The 22,449-nt window shown below is 53.2% G+C and overlaps 1 protein-coding gene across 6 annotated transcripts in view; it reads right to left on the reverse strand.

Moving 5' to 3' along the window:
• Nucleotides 1–22,449, reverse strand: part of CACNA1B (calcium voltage-gated channel subunit alpha1 B) — a 182,115-nt gene that overhangs the window by 9,376 nt on the left and 150,290 nt on the right. For 5 of the 6 annotated variants that reach the window (XM_059142287.1, XM_059142286.1, XM_059142283.1 and 2 more), the window contains 5 exons: nt 22,316–22,407; nt 19,618–19,762; nt 14,376–14,503; nt 8,669–8,765; nt 5,581–5,689 (listed from right to left, as the gene is read on the reverse strand). In XM_059142287.1, coding sequence (XP_058998270.1) covers nt 5,581–5,689; nt 8,669–8,765; nt 14,376–14,503; nt 19,618–19,762; nt 22,316–22,407 — 571 coding nt within the window. Of the gene's footprint in view, nt 1–5,580; nt 5,690–8,668; nt 8,766–14,375; nt 14,504–19,617; nt 19,763–22,315; nt 22,408–22,449 lie in introns of those variants that run through there. The other variant, XM_059142288.1, reaches the window with a different exon arrangement.

The following is a 22,449-nucleotide window of genomic DNA, read 5'->3' on the forward strand; positions in this document are numbered from 1 at the left end:
AGGGCGGAGCCGGAAGAAGCGTGGCCAGGGCGGCCATCAGAGCGCCCCTGAGGGGCTCCTGTCTGGAGACAGAGGCCTGCGTGCATGGGCCCTGGGAGTGGAGAAGGTCACGGTGGCAGTCCAGCCCTTCCAAACTACCGAGGGAACACCCACCCGTGCCAGGTACTGCTCTAGGTGATGGAACAAAAGCAAAGCAGCTGCCTTTATGGCACGACGTGGCTTTATAACGTGGCAGTAAGTTAAAAATCAAGGGCGCTGGGTACAGAAGAAGCCAAGTAGGAGGGACGAGAAATACCAGGGGGGCTGCCGTGTTGGACAGGGTGGTCAGGAAATGTGTCGTGTGTGCATGACCCTGAAGGCAGAAAGGGGCCAGGGTGTGTCACACAATGAGCCAGGACAGCAAGGCTCACTGAGCAGGGCATGGGGGTTGGGCATTGCAAGGAGCAGATGCTGAGATGGGAAGCAGCAGAGGGATAAAATACTGATTTATCTTTTTTTTAGCATCAGGGATAGTGTGGTGTGCATACGGTGTCACTCACCCTTTTCAGTTATCCCGTTCTGTGAACTGCGATAAACCCATGAAGCCACGTGGTCCCATGGCCAAAGCCCCTCCGTGCTCCCACTGTAACTGACCCTTGGCCTTCTCCTCCCCTCCCTCCCCCTCCCCGTGTGTTTTTTGTCCGGTTTATGTGGCCTTCTCCAGAATGCCACACAAACAACATCGCAGGGTGTCTTTGTTTTGGGGGACTTCTCCACTCAGCCCCCTGCATTTGAGACTCATCTGTGCTGGCGAATGCGTCGGTACTGTGTTTCTTTTGATAGCTGAGGACTATCTTACTGTATGGACAGACCACAATTTGCTTATCCATTCACCAGTTGTAAACACTTGAGTTGCTTACATTTGGAGATGATTATGAAATACAGCTGTGAACCTCTGCATCTATGTTTTTGTAAAGATGTGTTTTCTTTTCTTCCCACTTAGGAGTGGGATGGCTGGGCCAAACCGTCAGGAACTGCCAAACTAGGGTGGCAAGAATCCCATATTATATATTCTCAGCAGGACTTAATACTGTCCTTTTAAAAAGTATTTTAACCATATTAATAACCATGTAGTGTTACCTTATTGTGGCTTCATTTTGGATTTCTCTAATGACTAAAGATACTGAGCGTCTCTGTAGCTGTTTACTTGCCTTCCATATATACATCTCGGTGACATGTCTGTTCAAACCCTTTGCCCATTTTTATCAGGTTGTCTATTTTCTTATTACTGAGTTGTGGGAGACCTTTACCTATTCTCCAAACTGATCCTATATCAGATATATGTCTCAAAAATATTTTCACCATTGCTTTAGCTTGTCTTTTCATTTTCTTAAATATAAAGCAGAAGTTTTTTACATTGGATGAAGTTCAATTTATCGATTTTTCTTTGATGGCTCATGCTTTTTGTCTTAAAAAATCTTTCCCAAACTCAAAATTGCCAAAATTTCTCTCCTGTGTTTCCTTCTAGAGGTTTTATAATTTCACATTTTACATTATATCTATGATCATTTTCAAGTTAATTTTGGTAGGAGATGAAAGGTATGTGCTATGGGCTACCCCCATTCACCTGTTGAAACCTGAACTCTCACTGGGACTGTATAAGGCTGAGAAGGAGGTAATTGGGTGAAATGAGGTCAGAAGTGGGGGGTCTGACCTACAGAGTTAGTGTCCTTATGGGAAGAGACACCAGAAAATTCGTTCACTCTCTGTACCTACTCAAGGAAAGACCATGTGAGCACATGGTGAGAAGGTGACCACCCTACAAACCTGGAGAACAGGCCTGGGGATGAACCCTACCTTCCCGGCACCTTGATTCGGACTTTCAGCCTCTAGACTGTGAGGAATAAATTTCTGTGTTTAAGCCACTCACTTACGGTATTTTGTTATTGGCAGCCCAAGCAGACTAAGATAGTAAAGGTCAAGATTTTTCCCTTTTGGGGGGATATAGCTGTCTAAATTATTCCAGTACCATTTGATGAAAAACTTATCCTTTCTCCATTAATTGCCTTTACAACTTCATCAAAAACCCACTGGCCGTGTAAGTGTGAGTCTCCTTTGTGTTCCACCGACCCATGTCTCTGCAATTGACTTGCTTTATAGGTAGTCTCTGATTCATGTGGACTGAGTTTTCCAGCTTTGTTCTTTTTTCAAAATCGTTTAAGTTTTTTTGCTTTTCTACAAACATTTTAGAATTCATTTGTACATTTCTACCTAAAAACATCTTGGGATTTTGGTTGGGTTAACATTTATTCTATTGATCAGTGTGGGAAGAGCTGACATCATGGCGACACGGAGTCCTCCTGTGCAGGAAGACGATGCAGTGCTTGATTCAGTTAGGTCTTCTTTGATTCTTTCAGCCAGTGCTTTGAAATGGGCAGCGTACAAAGTTCACATGTATACGTTGTAGAGTTATCCAGCAACACAGATGTATTTCATGGTTTTGGTGCAATTTTAATGGAACTTTTTCCCATTTCAATTGTTAATTGCTAATATGTAGAAATACATTTGCTTCTTACACATTGACCTTGTATCCTGCAGCCTTGCTAACTTGTGTATTGTTTTAGTAACTTCTTTTTTTTTTTTTTTTAAAGATTTTATGTATTTATTTGACAGAGAGAAATCACAAGTAGATGGAGAGGCAGGCAGAGAGAGAGAGGGAAGCAGGATCCCTGCTGAGCAGAGAGCCCGATGCGGGACTCGATCCCAGGACCCTGAGATCATGACCTGAGCCGAAGGCAGTGCCTTAACCCACTGAGCCACCCAGGCGCCCCTAGTAACTTCTTTCAATGGCTTAAAACAATAGAAATTTGTTATCTCAGTTCTGGAGGCCAGAAGCTCAAAATCAAGGTGTCAGCATGACGGTGCCTCCTCCGTATGCTCTAGTAAAGAATTCTTCCTTGCCTGTTCCCAGATGTTGGTGGCTCCCAGCCATCTTTGGAATTTCTTGTTTTATAGATACCTCCATTTTCCTTTTCTTAGAGCCTTTCAGATTTTCTCCATAGATAATCATGCCAGTTGTAAATACGGACGGCTTTATTTCTTCCTTTCCAACTGGTATGCTTCCTATTTCTTTTTCTTAACTTATTACAATGGCTAGGTCCTAAAGTAAGATGTTGAACAGGAATGATGACAGCAGACATCCTTCCTTTGTTTTTGATCTTAGGGGAAAAGTCTTTCTTTGTTAAGTGTGTCATTCACTGAAGGTTTTTCACAGATATCCTTGGTTAGATTGAAGGGCTTCCTTAGTTACTACACTATGCAGAATTTTTAAAATCATGAAGAGATACTTAATTTTTGTGAAATGCTTTTTCTGCATCTATTGAGATGATCATATAGTTTCACTTCTTTGATACAGTAAATTATATTGATTGATTTTTAAACTTGAACTCAACTTGCATTCTTGGGATAAACCCTACTTTTGTCATCAAGTAAACAGAAATATATATATCCAGATTCAGTCTGAGAAAATGGTGTTGAATATTTTTGTACCTACAGTCATGTGGGATAGTGATCTATAATTTTCTTTTCTTATTGTCTTTGTCTCTTCTTGGTATCAAAGTAATGTTAGCATCATATGGTAAGTTGAAAAATATGCTCTTTTTTTCTATTTTCTGGAAGAGTTTATATAGAACAGGTATTATTTCCTCCTTAAATGTCTGGCCAACTTCACCTATGGAGCTAACGGGGCCATGGATTTTCTTGTTGGAAGTCTCTTAACTATAATTTAATTTACTAAATATAGTGCTACTCAGATTATCTCTTCCTTTTTTTAACCCACTCAGGTTATCCATGCCTGAATGAGCTTGGTAGTTGGTGTCAAAGAATATTCCCATTTCATTTAAGTTACAGGCAGAGAGTTGTTCATAAAATTTCCTTGTTATCCATTTAATGGCGGCAGGACCTGTAGTGGTGTTCTTTCATTCCTTATATTGGTTATTGTTGTCTCCCTTTTTCTTGATTAGTCTAGCCAGAGTTTTATTAATTTTATTGGTTTGATTTCCAACATGATCATCCTTGCTGGTATGTTGAAGGCAGACAAGAGCAGAGGCAGACCAGCTGGAAGCTATGGCAACAATCTAGCCAAGACCCAAGAGACAGTGGCTTGAACAGGAGCTGGCAGTGGGCGAGGGCAGAGAAGTGATCATACTCTGTAGATACTGAAGGCAGAGTCAGGAGATATGACAAGGGATCGGAGAGAGGTCAAAACTGGAGCAGGGATGAAAAAAAGGAGGTAAGAATGACTCCAAAGGCTTTGGCTTGAGTGACCAACTGGAAGAAGGGAGTTTCCGCGGATGGCGATGGGAACGACCACGGGGAACACGTGGCGATCAAGTCCAGGCAAGTGAACTTGGAATGCTTCCTGGGCCTCCAAGTGGAGACAGTAAATAACTTTTCTCACGTAGCCCCTCACATGAGAATGCAGGCCTGGGGTTCAGGAAGAGGCCTGGACTGAAAACACGAAGTAGGAATTCCCAGTATTTAGAGCCATGAGAATAGGTGGAAGGACCGAGGGGGCAGAGAGTCTGAGCGGTGCAGTGACATCCGGAGAGTGGGAGACATGAGAAAACACAACAAGAAACATCAAAGGGATTCAACAAGTCAAAAAGGAGGTGACAGCCGAGGAAAGGCTGAGCTGCGGATAGGGAAGATAAGGTCACTGCGCAGCTCAGCAAGCGCGGTTCCCGCAGCACGGCCGTGCAGACCCGCCTGCGGAGTGAACGGGAGAGACCAGACAGACCCTGCAGACCAGTCTCCCAAGAAGCCAGTTGCGAGGAAGAATAAACATAGGGAAGTCGGTGGAGGAAGCAGATGGGAGAGATCATAGCACATCTATATGTTGATACAAAGACTCCAATAGGGAGGAAACAAGTGATAGCACAAGAAGCAGGGTGCAGAATTTCTGGCGGGACATCTTTGGGGAGATGATGAGAACGGGACCTAGAGTGCAAGGGGTGGTAGGGTATGGGACTGGCCTTGACTCATCCGCTATGAACAATATGGCTGAGCTCAAGATCACGAATGCAGTCTGGAAGGCGGTGTGGGGGCAGGGATAGGGCGATTCCCTCTGGTGGCTCTAATCTCCTCTGAAGGTACAGCAGGCGTCACAGGAGGCCGCAGGTGGGGAGGACACACTGGAGGTTTGTTCTCTCCTAGATTTGCCACAGGCAACGCGGTCCTGTCAGCTCAGAAGAGGACACGCCAGGGACTGGGCTCACTTCAGGGAGTGGACCGCAGGCACACAGACTCTCTGGCCTGGAAGGGTGCTGCCTCCACATGCTCTAGCTCTGGGTAACTGGGACAGGCCGATTACCCCCACTGCACCTCAGCTCCCTCTCATGAAAATGGGATCATTCACAATGCCCCAGGGTAGTTGTCAGGTGACAAGGTTGGTGCCCGACAGAGGCGCCATGAGCACCTGTCCTCAGTCCCCTCCAGACAGGCCTCCTCACCCCTCCTCCCTGCACACCCTCCCGGGGGCGGCTCTGGAGTGAGACTGCCTGGCCCTGGCTCGGTGCCCTCCCCAGATGCTGCCTTGCTCACCTGGAGCCAGCTTGATCTCCAGTGCGGTCCGGATGAGGGCCATCAGCGTGGACGTGAAGTGGACAGTCATGTCCTCGCTGGAGATGGGCATGTTCATGCGAACCAGGCGCTAGGGACAAGGGGAGCAGGTCAGGGCCAGGCTTACCCGGGTCCCTCCACCACGGGACTACAAGGTGCTGGAGGCCCCTAGAGGCTGGGCTTCTCCTGGGGGTGGCTTCTGCAGGTGCCCAGGCCCAAGCAAAGTTGGGTGGCTGGGAGTTTTGCCAGCATTCACACTCACCCTTGGACCCCCACCCTCACCGGAGCTGAGGCTTCACCCAGCCGCAGACAAAGGGACATCCGGGTAAAGACTGTCGCATCGCACCAAGCCAGAAGGCTGGGTCCCTCTGAAAGAACAGGCACGTGCTCAGCCGGAAGGACCCCTGCCCGAGGCTGGAGTATGGGGCATGTGGCCTGGGCTCAAGAGGGAGGGGTCTGGGCTGCAGAACTGAGGCTGGGGTGCCCTGGGATGGCCCACAGATGGACGGGAAGACCCCTGTCCTTACTGCTCTGCCAGGGTCACCCGTTCCACCGGCAGCCCGGAGCCCTGGACAAAGGGCAGGTCAGCCATGAGCACAGCCCTGGGCTCCAGCTCCCAGTGAGGCCTCCCTCCACCCAGGAAGGCTTTGTCTCTCACCACCCAGACAGGGGACCTGGAATAGGCAGCCAGCACCTTCCAGTCAGAAGGACCCGGAGCCGGTAGGACTGCACAGAGCCAACGTGAAGGCTCCTCGGGAGAGACTCAAGATGACCGCACAGGAGTAAAAGTACTCCGGAGCAGACTGGGGGCGGCGTCTGGCTGCTGTACTCCCTGCTTCCCCATCAGGTGACCCGCCCCTCTCCTCTCCTCATTTCTCAAGGACAGAACCGTGGGAGACAGACGAGTGTCCATCCCACAGACCTCCAGGAACAGCCAACAGCTACCCGCAGCCTGAGACTCTGAGAACTTATGTGATGTCTAGGAAGAAAAGTGTCCCCAGTGTGTCTGGAATGGCCTCAGGATGGCAGGTCACCCAGCTGGCCGGCTGGAGCCCTAGGGGACCCGTGACCCACCCGTCACCTCTCAGCAGTCTCTTGTCCTCTGCCGCAAGACAAGAGCTAGAGACGGGGATGCCGGGTCCCTCCCTGGGCTCTGCCTGTCCTCTGCCAAGCCCATACCCTATGACACAGCAGTGCCTTTGGGGAGGGCCCTCAGCCCTGTCCCCGGTGTCTCGGCCCTAAATCCAATCCTCAATCTAATAGAGGTTGGGTGGTTGGAGACATGAGCCTAGACTCTGCCCCCTTGAATGCTGGCAAAGCCCCACCTGGCACACCCACTCGTGGTCCCAGGACCGCACACATAACCTGTGTGACGCACACCAGAAAAACGGGCTTTCCAGAGCACGGTGTCCCTGTAGACCGGCACCAATGACAGAAGGAGAGGCAGAGGGATTCCTCTCCAGGGGGTCAGGGAGTTGGGTACCAGCATGGAGGGGCGAGCAGGTGATCACCAAGAGAAGAGAGCTCTGTCCAAGGCACCTTCACCAGAGGCTCTCCTCTGCCTGACTAGGCCCTAGAAGGGCCAGGATCTCAGGAAGCGACAGCAGGACAAGGCCAGGGCAAACAGACAGGCATCTCTGCCCTGGGCTGAGACCCTCCTGGTCACAGCACTCTGCCCTTCTCCTGCACCCTCCCCAGCTCTCCACACCCCTCCATTCCCACTCAGCCTGCTGCCGCCCCTGGTCTCTTCATGACCAGCACCTTGGAACCGGCCAGCAGAGCTGGGGAGGGGCCCAAAAGGCTAGCCCATCGGGGCCCTGCATGCCCAGCCCAACCCCAGGTGCCGGTCCGGACAGAACTCTCCTTCTTGGGAACAAAGCTATGGCCACACATGCAGGCCTCCAGGCAGGCACAACGTGCAGGCCAGGCAGGGAAGGGCTGAGGAAGAGAGCAGAGGCGTCTGCCGACGGCTTGAGGGACAACTGCTTAGCTTCCGAAGGCTGTGCTGGGCCAGGTGACAGTAACAGGCCCAGATTTGGAGCATTGACAGCGTGGACAGAACCAGAGAGGGGAGGGCTCTGCTGGGAGGCTTGCTCAGAGAGAGGGCGGGGGCAGGGAGCCTCCAGACACACGCTGGCTGAGTCGCAGGACTCCGGCTGGCTCTGTTTTCTGGGAGCAGCAGGAGCTGCAGGAGGACTCTTGGTGCTGGGCGGCAGGTGGGGGGTTGCTGGACGGATGGAAGGTGCCTATACACCAAAGGGGGGCTAAGGACACATGGGCAGATGGGAGCAGGCTGTGGGCTGGGCCACGCGACCGGCTCGCCTCCTGAAGAGGGATGCCAGGAGGTGTCCCTCAGTTTACCCCTCGTTGCGGCTCAGCCTCCTGGGCACTGGAGGGAGGGGGCTTCGGACCACCTGAGCCCCTGAGGCTCTCCTTACCCTGCAGCAGCCCTCTGAAGCCCCAGGAATGACAGCAGGACGCCTCTCCCTGGCGTCCTCTTCCTTCTCAATGCCACAGTGCCTCCTTCCCACTGTGGGGAGGCTTCCTCCCCAGGCTGACGGCAGCCCAGACCCCGAGAAGTTCTGCAGGTGTGGAGCTGGGTGTGGGCTCCTCCTAAGTGCCGGAGGCCCTGCAGAGCCCTATCACCCCAGGGTCAGACCTGAAGGGCTGGATACCTCCACCTTCATCAGGCGCTTATGGGACAGAGAAGCTGAGTGCCGTCCTGGGCCCAGAACAAAAGCAGCTTCTGTCAAGAAGGTGGTCTGTCCCGTCATTTCCAGGAAAGAGAAGGAAAGGGAAGAAAGGCAGGGGGAGGGCTCCGCCTCTGTCTTCCTGAGCCTCTCAGGGCCTCTCAGGGTGGGCAGACCCGCGGGAACAAGGGGCGGCTGCAGAGACACCATCGTGGTATCCATGTTCCTCTGTCTGGGAAGGTAGAGGACGTGGTTGGAGCAGAGAAAAGGAAGAAACAGTGAGGTAGCAGAGCGGCAGACAAACAGACGGATAAGCCCCCAGAGGAGACCTGAGGCCATCCCCAGCACAGCCAGCCTCGGGGTGCAGGGGCGGGGTCTACCTTGTATGCAACTCGAGCAGGGCATTTCTTCCCCAGCCCCAGGGGTGGGGACATGTGTTTCAGCATCTCAAACATGTCATTGTAACTGATGCGCCCACTGGAGACCCGGCCCAGAGAGGCAGAGGCGAGGGTGGGGTCCACAGGAAGGGGTGCGGCAGGAGGGGAGGGGGAGGAAGCAGACAAGAAAACAGATCCAGTTAACCAGCGTCAGATTACAGGCCGAAGTCAAAATACGCAAAATGAGGGACTTTTCTGCTTGACTCGATCCCCTCCTTGCCCCTCCCAGCCTCACCTCCACACTCCAGCCCCACGCAGGGCAGCGGGCAGGGGTGACATCTGAGCTAATGAACATGGAGGGATGAGGAAGGGCTGCATCGGGGCGGCTTTGGGTTGTCAACTTCGGATTTTACGCTTTTAGAAACCACAGATAATGCCAAATTGGAAAAGAGCTGTTTCACCATGCCGGGAGAGCTGGTGCCTGACCCAGGAGGCCAGCCTGAGAGCCACGGCAGAAACGTCAGCGTTCCTTAATGCTCAATTTGCTTCCAAGTTAGCCTGGAGGCTAAAAAGTGGAGAAAAATCTAAAACAGGCCAGAAAACTAGAGTGGGAGCCATGTTGTTCTGCAAGGAGCCCAGAGGCTCTTGAGACAAACTGGACGGGTGAGTCCTGCTCCAAGCCCAGAGACGCCCGAGGCTGCCCAGGGCAGGGCTGCTGCTGGGAGTCAGGGCTGGGCAGGAAATGGGAGACTGCGGGGGCCGGTGAGGGGGGGGCGCGGTGGGCAGCTGGGGTCGGAAGTGGCTCGGAGCCACTCTTACTCCCCCCTGACAGCACGCCAGGAACAGGGCTGGGACCCACAGACGGGACCCGGCTCCAGATCCAGGGAGGTGTCTGCGGCTGCTGACTGTGTCTTCCAGAGGTAGACAGGCCACCAGGCCTGCAGCCTCAACTCCACCCCCAGGGACACCTGCCTATGGGACCTGCTCAAGGTCCCAGAGACATGGTCAGGTGCAGGCCTCCCAGGACAAAAAAGGGACAGCTTTTCCCTGGCAGGAACAACTGCCCCAGGGCCTGGCCCTCCTCCCAGGGTGCCCAGCCTTGGCTGAGTGGTTCAATCCAGAGGTGAAGCAGGGGAGCCCATCCTTGAGCCTCCACTGCCTCTGCCCTCGCCTCCCTCAGGGAACAGAAACCCCTGGGTTGTTGGGCTCTTCGGACTGGGAGGGGCAGCTGCTCCTGGTCTGCTTGTGCCCATGCTCTCCTCCTCTGGGGCCCTTGGCCTCCAGCCTGTCTGACCATCAGCCCACCCTTGAGAGCCTGGAGGCAAAGCCAGGTGAGACAGCTGCTTCCTTGGGCACAGGCAGCGCCTGGCCCCCAGCTCCCACCCAGCAGCCGACCCCTGCCCTCAAGGCCCAGCCAGAAAGCTCCGTGTGCACTGCCTCAGAAGGCTGCCTCTCCCCGGCCAGCTGGAGGGGTCAGGAGATCAGATGGGGGACCGAAGCGTCCAGGAGGTTGGAGTGCGGGCAGGGCAGGGCAGGAGGAAAGAGAGGTGAGGTGTTGTCATTCCCAAACCAGGCAGGGAGTGTGTGCTGTGTCTGCATTTCGGGCAGGGGAGAGTATGTGGGATGGAGGCTCTGAAGTCGCAAACCTTGTAGGCCAACCTACGAGGGCAGCTCTTCCCTAAGCCAACGGGTGGCGTAATACAACGCAACAAACTGTACATATCCTTATAATGAATCCGGCAACTGGAAAGGAAACGTCACAGGTTACAGCAACCAAGGCAGCTGAGCCCGCCCCGCCCACCCACCCAGCCTGCGGCAGGAAGAGGAGCCCCGCGGCTGGACAGGCAGCTCCCTGCAGGGAACCCTGGGGCTCCGACAGCCCCAGGAAGCGTGGCAGCCCCAAGACAGTGTCCGAGCCTGAGGCAGGTGGGAGACACACCACACGGAACACGGCCGGCCCGGCCCCCAGCCCCCACCGTGCACACACTGGAACCACCGGTCCATCTCTCCCTGGGCCCTGCTCCCCCACCCTCTCCAGCAGCCCCTACTCTTGCTCCCCAAGTGCCTGGGACCCTGTGCCTGGCTCTCCTGATGGGGCCCCACCTCCCAAATCTCCTGGAATCTGCTGGTCCGGCTAAGAACCCCCTTGTCCCAGGGTTGGCACCCCAGCCAACACGTTTCTCTTTCCTGTCCAATCAGATCCAAACTTCTGGAAAAAAGGGAAGAAAGAGGAAGCCCCATTCTGTCTCACCCAAGGTGCTTGCTAACTTCACTGGACACAGAGCATCATCACAAAGGGTCTGGAAGCATGGTGAAGCCCCCAGCCCCGGTAATCACCCAACCCAATGCGCAGCCTGTTCTTTGGCTTGTCTTCTCTCTTCCACCATCAAACCCCTCAGAGGGCACCAGATGGAAGGTGGGGGAACAAGACCGTCGTCCCGACTCAAACACTGTCCTTGCTGTCTATTAAGTCAAAGCTACGGTCTGTCCTGAAGTTCAAGACCTTCTCCGCCTGTCCCAGCCACCCTTCCAGCCCCTTTGCGATGTGTTCTCTTCTCCATCAGACACAATCAGACCCCCTTCCCTTCAGCCCTGCCCCACCCGCTTCTCCGGAGCTCCGTCCATCCTGCCCCTCCCAGTCTGGCTCAAATGCCACCTCCTCTGACTCACCAGGCAGACGGGGTCTCTCCCTCCCCAAACAGCTGGGCTTTCACTACAACTCCCCTGATCTCCCCCAGTGCTGCCGCACCCAGCGTCCTGAGAGCACGAGCCTGCTTCGCCTACACACCCCTGGCCCCAGGCACACTGTGGAGGCTCCGGAATGGTGACGGGCAGATGGATGAGCACAAAGACGAGCAGACAGACCGCGCACAGGTGGGATGTGATGCTCCTTTCGAGGGTCCACACCACCACAAAGTGAAGCCACACGAAGATGGGGGAGGGCGGCACCAGGAAGCAACAACCCCGTGCCTTCTTCATCACCACGCCCACGCAGACCTGCATCCACACGCGTGTACACACACAAGCATGCCTTATACACTCACACACACAGGCGTTCACACACATGTGCACACGAACACACACAGGAGCACACAAACATCACTGCACACAAATGTCTGCAGTCACGTGTGTGTACCCGTACATGTACACACAAGCATGTGCGCACGTGCACATGTATATGTCTGCCGTACACATGCACATATGCATGCCACGTGTGTACAGACCTGTACACGTACCCACACAAAAACACCCCTGCACATATGCACTGTGCACACACTCCCAGAGCCACACAGGTACAAACACACACACATACACACATACACACGCACATGAAAGCGTGGAAATTTCACAAAGTTTTGCTGTTTTTTAAGTTTCTCCAAGAACCAGGAGGCAGCAGAGTGGCCACCTGGGACATAACGATGACCACAACCATGCGTCTACCACACAGGCTAGGAAGGGCTCAAAGCACTCTCCTTGCTCCTGTGCCCAGGACTCGGTCTGCTTAGTGGCCTCTGCTGGGCCTTCCCCTGGCCCCTGCCATCGGGAGGCAAGCTCTGTTTTCAGCCCCAGGCACATGTGGGAGCAGCAAGTCTGAGCGTCAGCTGTTGGTCACGTCCATGTGACTTCGGACCACGGGCTTGTGTGCTGTTTCACAGAGGCCACCTCTGGCACGAGGCTTCTATCTGCTGTCTACTCTTCCACAGACTTTCTTGACCACGCTCCCAATGGCCTCTGCCTTCCAGAGGCCCTGTTTTCCTAACTCTGGATTTCAGGAAGTCTGAGCCATCACAAAACCACAGTCTGGCCCTGGTCCATTTCCTGTCTGTCCTCATTCTGCTCCCCCAGCGGCTGGACTAGGGGAAGTCCTGGGTCGGCAGTTCATAAAGATTTGGGAGAAGTCCTCCCTTCTCACAGGCCTGCACCAACCTGCGTTTGTCCTGCCCACGTGGACATATGTCCAAGTCACAACCCACAGTATCTCCGCTTCCCGGTAACACCACCAACAGAAACACTGTGCCGCAAACAGCTGCCCCATGGTCCAGAGGCCCCTCCTGGGAAGAGCCTCGCTTGGAGTCTCCCCTGCCCTCTGGCCTGACCAGAGAACCCCCACCTGCCGCCAGAATGAGACTGGGCATGGCAGGCCCAGCCTGGTGGCACATCAGCACAGTGGCAGGACTCCCCAAGGCCATGGAAACAGTCACCTACACCATGAAATGTTAAGTAACAGTTACACTCACTCGGCAATGTGTGAAAATGGCAAAAGATTCACAATGGAGAACACCCAGAAACACTATGGGCACAGCAATGCCCGAGGGTTGCGGGTGCTGCCCGTGGTCTCAGGGCACGCCAGCCCGGGAAGGGTCTCCCGCAGCAACCTCTGGGCCTTCCTGGGATGCAGTAGGGGCTCCAGGAAGGCTGCAGGAAAGGAGGCTGAGGGAGCCCTGCAAGCCCCCAGGCCTTCTGGGCCCTGGGGTCAGAGCACCTAATCCCCTCGCTGAGTTTCCGTTGAGGGAAACACAGGTAGGAGCTCGGGCCATCTGTGGGCCGTAGGGTCCTCACCACGACGACACTGACCATCGGCCCCAGGCCTCTACCACATGGGGTGACCACACCCAGAGCTGCGTGAGGGGGCACAGGCAGGCTGGGGAGCCACGGAGAGAGGACGTGGGAGTGGCCACACCCCGTCTTCCCAGACTTCCCCTTGCCTCCAAGCGTGGGAGGGACGGACGCCTGCTCGTTCACAATCGCGTCTGCTGGCGCTCACCATGACCGAGGCGGGGAGCAGACCCGTGCCTTCCCCAGCAGCCAGGGCTCTTGGCCCCTCCATGTCCTGGCGGCCTTGCCGAGAGCGCGCCCTGAATAACTATTCAAGAACCTGCTTGAGAGCGTGAATGAGTGCATAAGCCAGTGAGGAGCGACAGATGAAGGAACAGACAGACGGGCAGTGAGTCCGCGTTGCTCCGCGACCCCGAGGGTAAGAGCAGTCCCTGTGTGCGGGACTCTCACGCCGACCATGGAACAACATTTTAGCCCCAGCCGGTCCCCTCACGACACCCTTGCTGTCTGGAAATGAGCCACCCCTCTCCTGACGCAAGACAGTAACCTTACCCACCAGGACCAGAGGGTCTCCAGCATACTAGACCCTTCCTGGTAGCTCCTTCGATGTCAGTAAAAGTTCACCGAGCGCCTGCTATTGGCAGCCTGGGCTGGGGACACAGGTGCGTGTTGGCTCCTGTTCCCAAGGGCGATGGCAGAGAGGGAGAGGCCTGAGCCCATGGGCAGGAGGAATGTCATTTGTGCCACGAAGGCCTCCAAGCTTCATGAGGATGGTGAGGCCCCGAGGGAAGGCCCTCCTGCTGTGTCCACACCCTATTCCTTGAGCCCTCCACGCCCCTCACATGACAGACCCGCAGGGAGACCATATGCTCCCCTTCCACAAGAGCCCTGAGCCTCACAGACCCCTCAGAAGCGGCTAAGGGCTGGGCTGAGGGTCTCCTGGAGCTTTTCTGCACCCAGGGAGCTGTGTGAAAGCACCGTGGGCATGAGAAGGAGCGTGCCACCCAGAGGGGGACCTAGCACCACCCTACGCGGGCCCCACCGAGAACTGAGGGACAGACCTCACGTGACACAGGTCTGAAGCCCCCCAGCCTTGTTCTGAGCTCTGTGGCATGGACCACCCTGAGGACCACGGAGCACGGGGGCCACTCACCACGCGGCCGGGTCGTACTCAGCCCAGACCCGGATGAACTCGTCCAGGTGGTGAGGCCCTAGGATGGAAGAGTCCCGTGTAAGGTACTCAAAATTGTCCATGATCACGGCCACAAAGAGGTTCAACATCTGCAGGACAGGAAGGAGAAGGGGTGACATAAGGAGACCTCAGCCTGCCCTCTACTCTAGCCCTTCCCCTCCTGCCAAAGTCTGTGTGAAACCACCCTAGCAGCAGAGGCCACTGCAGCTCATCCAGAGCCAGCCCTGCTTCCCCGCAGCCTCTGCCCTCCACCCTACCACCACCACCCCTGCGGCGGCCCCTGCCCTGGGGCTAGATCCCACCAACTCTCCCAAGCCCCCCACCCCCGCCCCGTCCGCACACCGAGTTGCCCCACCTCCGTCACCACCATCCCCTCAAAGCTGGCTGTCAAGGGAAGCAGCGACTTCGGAGTTAGGGGTTTAGACTCTGGCGGCCAAAAGCTTGGCTTCTTTCCCCCTTTAATTGAGTTGAAATTCACAGAACATACATTCAATATTTCACAATCCAGAGGCTTCACTTATTCGCAACATCAGTCAACCACCCCTCGAGTTTCAAAAATTCTTTATCACCCCAGAAAACGCCTTGTGCCATAAGGAGTCGCTCACTTGTCCCCCTTCCCTACAGTGTCTGTCCTGTACCCACAGGCTTGTCTCCTTGCGGTGTTTCTTGCAAGAGGAGTCCCTCAGCACAGGGCCATCGAGGGCCTCCCGGGCCCGGCTTCTCCGCTTCCCATGAGGCTCACCCAGTTGTCAGGCGCCGAACCGCACGGCTTGTTAAGGCTGAATAACATCCCATGGGGTACACAGCAGTTTGTTTCTCTGTCCACCCACGGAAGGACATTTGGGTTGTTGCCACCGAGGGCTGAACTGTTTTCCACAGAAGCTGATGCATTTTACATTCCTACTGAAATGCGCAAGAGTCACAATTTCTCCACGTGCCTGACAATGCTGGTTATTTCCCATTAAAAAAATTCTTATTATTGTAACCATCCCAGTGAGTGTGGAGCAAGTGTGTGGCTCTGAGTTTCCTGAGTTTAGTCCAAAGATGATGAATATCTTCATGTGCTTTTAGGCCACTTTGTATACCTTCTGGCCAAAAATGTCTATTCTGATTCTTTGCCCATTTTTTTTTGTCCTTGTCTTTTGCAGTTCTGAGAGTTCTTTATGTGTTTTGGATATCATCCCCTTAAAAATATGCAATTAGTAAATATTTTCTCCCATTCCTTAGATTGCATTTTCACATTTTTTATAATCCCCTTTGACACACAAAAGTGTTTAATTTTGAGTATTCTAATTTATTTTTCTCTTTTGTTGCTTGTGATTTTGGCATCAAATCTAAGAATCCTTCGACAAATCCGAGATCAAGATCTGCCCCCATGCTTTCTTCTAAGAGATCTGTAGTGTTAGCTCCTACATTTAGGTCTTTTACCAGTTCTAGGTTCATTTTTGTATATGGGGTGAGGTAGGGGTCCATCTTCTTTTTTTCCAGATGTGGACATCTGCTTGTCTCTTCGCGATGTGTCAAAGAAACTGTTCTTGCCACACCGAGCAGCTTTGGCATCCGTGTCAAAAATCAACTGTCCATAGATATTTGGATTTATTTCTGGAATCTCCGTCCCACTCCAATGGTCTATCCTTATGCCAATACCTACTGTCCCCGCATCAGCCTTACTGAGATAAACGTGACTGACATCATTACAAGACACTTACAGTACATATTCCAGTCTCTACACACACACATCATCATCAAAGGACCCCTGCCATCTAGCTAACACGTCCATCACATATTTTTGATAGAATATTTACATTCTGCCCTCTAGAAAATTTCAGTTATACAATGCATGTTATCAGCTATAGTCACCATGCTTTACTTCACATTTTTGGACTTTATTCATATTAGAGCTGAAGGTGTGCACCCTTTCCGCAACTTATCCCTACTTCCCCAACTCTCCAGTCCCTGGCAATAGTTCTTCAACTCTCTGTTTCTATGGTCTGGCTTCCAAAAGAAATTCCACAGGTAAGTGATATATGCAGTATTTGTCTTTTTCGGTCTGGCCTTTTTCACCTAGCACAATGCCTTCAAGATCCATCCATGTTGTCACAAATGACAGAAGGAGTTCCTTCTTTCCCATGGCTGAATACTGTGTGTGTGTGTGTGTGTGTGTGTGTGTGTACACACCAAGTCCTCCTTGTCTACTCATCCACTGATGAACACTTGGGTTGTTTCCATACCTTGTCCATTGTGAGAAATGCTGCAGTGAACGTGGGCATGCAGATCTGTCTTCAATCTCCTCCTCTCCTTCCATTTGGATGTATACCAAAAGTGGGATTGCTAGATCATATCTTAGCTCCATTTTTTATTTTTTGAGGAACATATATACTGTTTTCCATAGTGACTGTACCAATTTACATTCCCACTGACCAAATACAGCGGTTCACTTTTCTCCACATCTTCGCCAACACCTGCCACCTCATGTCTTCTCCATGATAGATTTTAAATGGACGAGGCGATGGGTCGCTGTTGTCTTGATGAGCATTTCCCTGATGACAGGGACACTGAGCACCTTCTCATGTACCTGCTGGTCGTCTGTATAACTTCTTTGGAGAAGTATCTCTTCAGCCACATTGTTCTGACTCATGGTACCTTCACAGTAAGTTTTGTAATAGGGAAACATGGGTTCTCTCACTTGATCTTTAATTTTCAAGATTGTTTTGTTATTTGGGGTTCCTTGTCCTTCCATATGAATTTGAGGACCAGCTTTCCCATTCCTGTAGAAAGGGCCCTGGCGCTCTGACAGGGACCACACTGAATCTGGAGCTCACTCTGTGGGGCCATCACCACCTCACCAACATGAAGTCTTCGGATCCATGGGCCTGCATGTCTTTCCACTTAATTAGGTCTTCTTTAACTTATTTAAGGTTTTCATCTACACGGGTATTTATTCCTAGGTATTTTATCCCTTTGGATGCTACTGGAAATGGAATTATTTCCTTAATTTCCTTTTCAAGTTGTTTATTGCTGGTACACAGAAACATAACTGACTTCTATGTGTTGATTTTGTACTCTGAGACTTTGATTAACTCATTTATTAGTTCTAGCACCGTGCGTGCGTGCACGTGTGTGCGTGTGTGTGTGTGTTCTTCAAGATGTTCTACATATACCATCATATCTTTGCAAATAGAGATAGCTTTACCGTTTCCTCTCCAATTTGGGTGCTTTTTATTTCTTTTCCTTGCCTAACTCCTCTAACTAGGACTTCCAGCACAATGCTGAGTAGAAGTGATAAGGAAGTGGGATCCTTGTCTAGTTCCTGATATTTGGAGGAAAAGTTTATAGTCCTTCATCACTAAGTTTTAATGTGAACTGTAGATTTTCATAAATGCCCTTCATCACATTACAGAAGTTCCCTTCTGTTCTGAGTCTGCTAAGTGCTTTTGTCAGGAAAGGGTGTTGAATTTTGTCAAATGCTTTTCTGCATCTATTGAAATAATCATGTGAGTTTTTTCCCTCATCACATCTGTCAGTCTCTGTAGGTTGAAGATGCATCCCTGCACTCCTGGGATAAATCCCACCTGATCACTGTGTCTAACCCCTTAACGTGCTATGGGAACTGGTGTGCTAGTATTTTGTTCAGGATCCTTACTGCGTACTTAGCACGGACGTTGGTCTGTAGTTATCTTTCTTGTGGCATCATTCCTGCTTTTGGTATTAGTATAATGGCAGTATCACATGATTTGTTAGATGTTTCTCTTCTACTTTTTGCAAGAGTTTGAGTAAGGGACCCTTGGGGGGCTCAGCCAGTTAAGCGTCCATCCCAGTCTTGGTTTCAGCTCACGTCACGATCTCAGGGTCATGAGATCAAGCCCCACATCAGGCTCCGCAATCAGCATGGAGTCTGCTTGGGATTCTCTCTCTCTCCATCTGCCCGCCCCCCTCTAAAAATAAAAAGAGTTTGAATAGGATTTATGTTAATTCTTCTTTAAGACCATTTTCTGAATTTGGTAAAACATACATAGCAACGAGCTTCCGATTTAATCACTCTGAAGTGCACAGCTGAGGGGCACCATCCCCACCACCTGTCCCCAGAACTGCTCCATCTTCCCCAGCCGAAACCCTGCCCCCATGAAACACTAATCGCCATCCCCTCCCCCAGTCCCCGGTGCCTGCCCTCGGGCTCTCGGTCTCTACGAGCTTCCTTGCTCTAAGGACCTCAGACAGGTGAAACCATGACGTTACTTCTCCTTTTGCCACTGGTTTCTTTCTCTTAGCGTCATGACTTCACAGGCCATCCATACCGTAGCATGGGTCAGAAGAGCCGCTTTCCTAAGGCCGAATTGTACTCCCTTGTGTGTCCATGTCACAACCACTCACTCACTGGTGGGCACTTTGGTTGCTTCTGCCTCCAGGCCATTATGAATGATGCTGCTGCACACGTGTGTGTACAAACACTGGCTTGAGGCCCCGCCCTCAGTTCTGGCATGTGCCTGGAGTGCAGCTGCTGGATCAGATGGCTACTCTAGTGTTCCCTTATCGAGGAGCTGCCATGCTGACTTCCACAGCCGCCGCACCACCTGACACCCCCGCTGGCCATAGACGAAAGCTTCTCTCCAGCGCACCAGCAGACTGCAGGGGCTGCTTTCTTCCTCGTTTGCTCTCATGCCCATGTTTAATCTCCCGTCCTGCTGTTTCCCACCCTTCTCTAGGCACCGTCATCTCCAGCCACCTCCCCGGTCACTCTTCAGCCTCTCCTGAGCAGAAGCCAGAGCAAGGTTTGGAAACGTGTGCCAGACTGTGTCATGCCCCTGCTCCAAGTTTCCCAGAGGTGTCTGCTGACCTGGAACAAAATCCACGCCCCCAGGACCCAGTCCACTGAGCTCCCCACTGCCCCAGTTCCCAAGGCTCGTCCACCCCGGGCACACTGGCTGGAGTGCTGCTTCTCTGTAACTCACCACTGTGACAGAGGCTAAAGGCTAAAGGACAGGTGTCCTGTGGAAACTTAAAACCCTTTCTGAGAAAGAAAGGCCCACAGGAGCTCATCACAGAGTGGGTCCTTCTATAGGTCATCGTCTCCGGAGACGCAGGACCATCTACACGGAATCAGCTTGCAACGAGACATGAATCGGTATCCGGGTCTGTGAGAGGCGTGGGGGACCTGAGATGGACTGAGACAGGTGGACACATGGGCACAGTGACCAGCACTTACCAAAAAGGAGCAAAGGAAGATGAAGGAGACGAAGTAAAAGTAGGCGAAGTCACTCCCACACTCACTGGCGTTCGCGTGCTCGTCACAGGCCTGACTACTGAGACAGGACAGCATGATCTCATGCCAGGCCTCCCCCGTGGCACTCCTAAGAAGAAGGGCAGAGCTGTGAGGCCCACGAAGGAAGGGCCAGACCAGCCAGAGAAGGGTTCCCAGAAGAGCGGGCTCCAGTGCACACCCTCACTGGGCTCAGAATCCTCTGGCATTAGGTTTGCAAACTGATCATTAACCTCGAAAGAACTAGTTACTGAAAATAAGGCAGTGCACCAGAAGCCAGCGCCATGGTGAGTGCCCCCCCAGGACCTCTGGGCCCCTCAAAGCCAACTCAGCTTTTCCTGGCCCCTCCCACAGCAGGTGGCGTCCCCGCCCTCCCTGATTCAACAGGTGGGGATGCCACCCCTCCAGTTGCTCAGGCCAAACAGGCTGCAGTCATCCCTGCCTCCACTCCCCCTCACCACCCCTGCTCCTCCGCTCCTCTACCTCCAAAGAACAGCTGGACCCTAACTGCCTCTCGCCACCCTGGGTTGGGCAACCATCACCTTCCCTGAGCTCTGCAACAGCTTCCGAGTGGCTTTTCCTGCTCCGCACCCCCCAACACCCAAGTGGGTCCAACAAACACAGGTGAGAGCAGGTCATTTCTCTCAACAACCCCCCGGCTCACTGCAAATGCAAAATGTACACAACTGCTGCAACTCCGTGCGGCCCGCGGCCTGTTCTCTTTCAGTGGCCTCTGCTCAGCCCACTCCAGCCACACCAGCGTCTGCTGCTTCTGGAACACTGCAAGAACAACCCCACCAACCTGAGCGGCCACCATGGAGGACCTTCCCCATGGACTTTTGTCCCCGATATGCAGTCAGAATGAGGGCCAGAAGTCCCGCAGACTTGCAGGTAGACCAGAGGCCTGGGTGCCCCCCACCTGGTGTGCCCATGTGGCCGTTCTGGGCACAAGCGCGCCCACTGTCCATCACCAGTGGCCAGGAGTAGGGGGCTTTTCCTGCAGGGCAGCTGTCCTGTGCCAGGCCTGACTGACATGGGCATTCCTATGTGACTCAGAGATCAGGGAGGAAAAGAGATCTTTGAAAACAAAGACTTCCAGCTGCGGCTGGTTTCATAGGCCTGCCTCGCTATTGCAGCCTGAGGCAGGACATTAACAGACGAAGAGATGAAACGAACGTAACAGCTAAAGTCTGGAGAGACGATGTCATTTGCAGAAAGTGTAGGCCTCTGACTGAAAGAACAAGAGTCAGCCGATTCTCTCCGGACAGCCTAGCAAAGCAGACCCGTCTGCTCTCCCTCCATGGAAAGAACCCCACAGGCCCTGCCTGGGACTAACTGTGTGGGGCTCCCCCAGCTTAGGCCTTACAAACATTTGCATAAAGAAACACACATGTGGGGGCGCCTGGGTGGCTCAGTGGGTTAACCTGCTGCCTTCGGCTCAGGTCATGATCCCAGGGTCCTGGGATCGAGCCCCTCATCGGGCTCTTTGCTCAGCGGGGAGCCTGCTTCCTCCTCTCTCTCTGCCTGCCTCTCTGCCTGCTTGTGATCTCTGTCTGTCAAATAAATAAATAAAATATTAAAAAAAAAAAAAAAGAAAGAGGGACACCTGGGTGGCTCAGTTGGTTGAGCAGCTGCCTTCAGCTCAGGTCATGATCCCAGCGTCCTGGGATCGAGTCCCACATCGGGTTCCTTGCTCGTCAGGGAGCCTGCTTCTCCCTCTGCCTCTGCCTGCCATTCTGTCTGCCTGTGCTCGCTCTCTCTCTCTCTCTGATAAATAAATAAAATCTTTAAAAAAAAAAAAAAAAGAAAGAAAGAAAGAAAGAAAAGAAACACACATGTGGGAACCTCAAGAAGGAGCCCGGGTGGCAGCCCCCCTGCTCCCCAAGTCCCTCCTAAGAGCTCCTTTCTTCCCTCCAAGGGTCACGGTGGTGGGCTTGCCTTACAAAAGGAGACTCTGGAGGCGGGGAGACACATTCACCCCTCTCCCTTCAGCCCCCAAACCGGGAGGGTCAACAGCCCCCAGTCTGCAGAGAGTGTGTCACGTCTCAGAACAACAGGTGCCCCCAGGTCTCCCGAGCACATCCTCACCGGGAGGCACTTGAGCCAGGACCAAGCCACTCTGACGCCGGACTTGGGACGGAAAGCCTAGGGAACTGCAGTCCTGTGAGCCCAGGGGGCAGCTGGAGGCACACTCACACCAGCGGGTCTGGCCAGCTGAGTCCCTTGGGTCACTAAGTAGCACACTCACCATCAGCAGCAGCCCCATTGCCCTGCTTCCCCCAGTCCCACAGACCCTGCTGTCAACAAGGTAAGCAGATGGAAAGCTGACAGCCAGCACACCAAAGAAGATCCTGCTGGACACCTTCTGTCCTCCCGGACCCTTGGCCGCAGCCTCACTAAGGCCTTCTGGCCACCACCAGGGACCTGAGCGGAGGTGGTCAAGGCAAGCCTCACACCTGGGGCTCTCAGGTTAACCTCCCCTGGGGGCTTCCCTAAGGAACCCTTAGGGAAGGATACCAAGAAAAGGGGAGAAGAAGCTGGGAAGGCCCACCGAGGGGAGGCCAGCCTGAGCTGGGTTGGCACACACCCCGTCCCTCCTGAACGGAGGAGCCCCCAAGCCTGTGCTGACCCCCGACCAACACACCTGAACAGCAGCATCAGGGCCTGCAGAAACGTCCGGAAGTTGTTGTGCCGGTTGATGCTGCTGTCGTCATCCAGCGCAATATTTCCAAAAACCTGAGAGGAGAAAGAAGGCTGCAGGCTGGTACTGTTGGGACC

This window comes from Mustela lutreola, chromosome 12 (assembly GCF_030435805.1).
Source record: "Mustela lutreola isolate mMusLut2 chromosome 12, mMusLut2.pri, whole genome shotgun sequence".
Lineage (NCBI taxonomy): Eukaryota > Metazoa > Chordata > Mammalia > Carnivora > Mustelidae > Mustela > Mustela lutreola.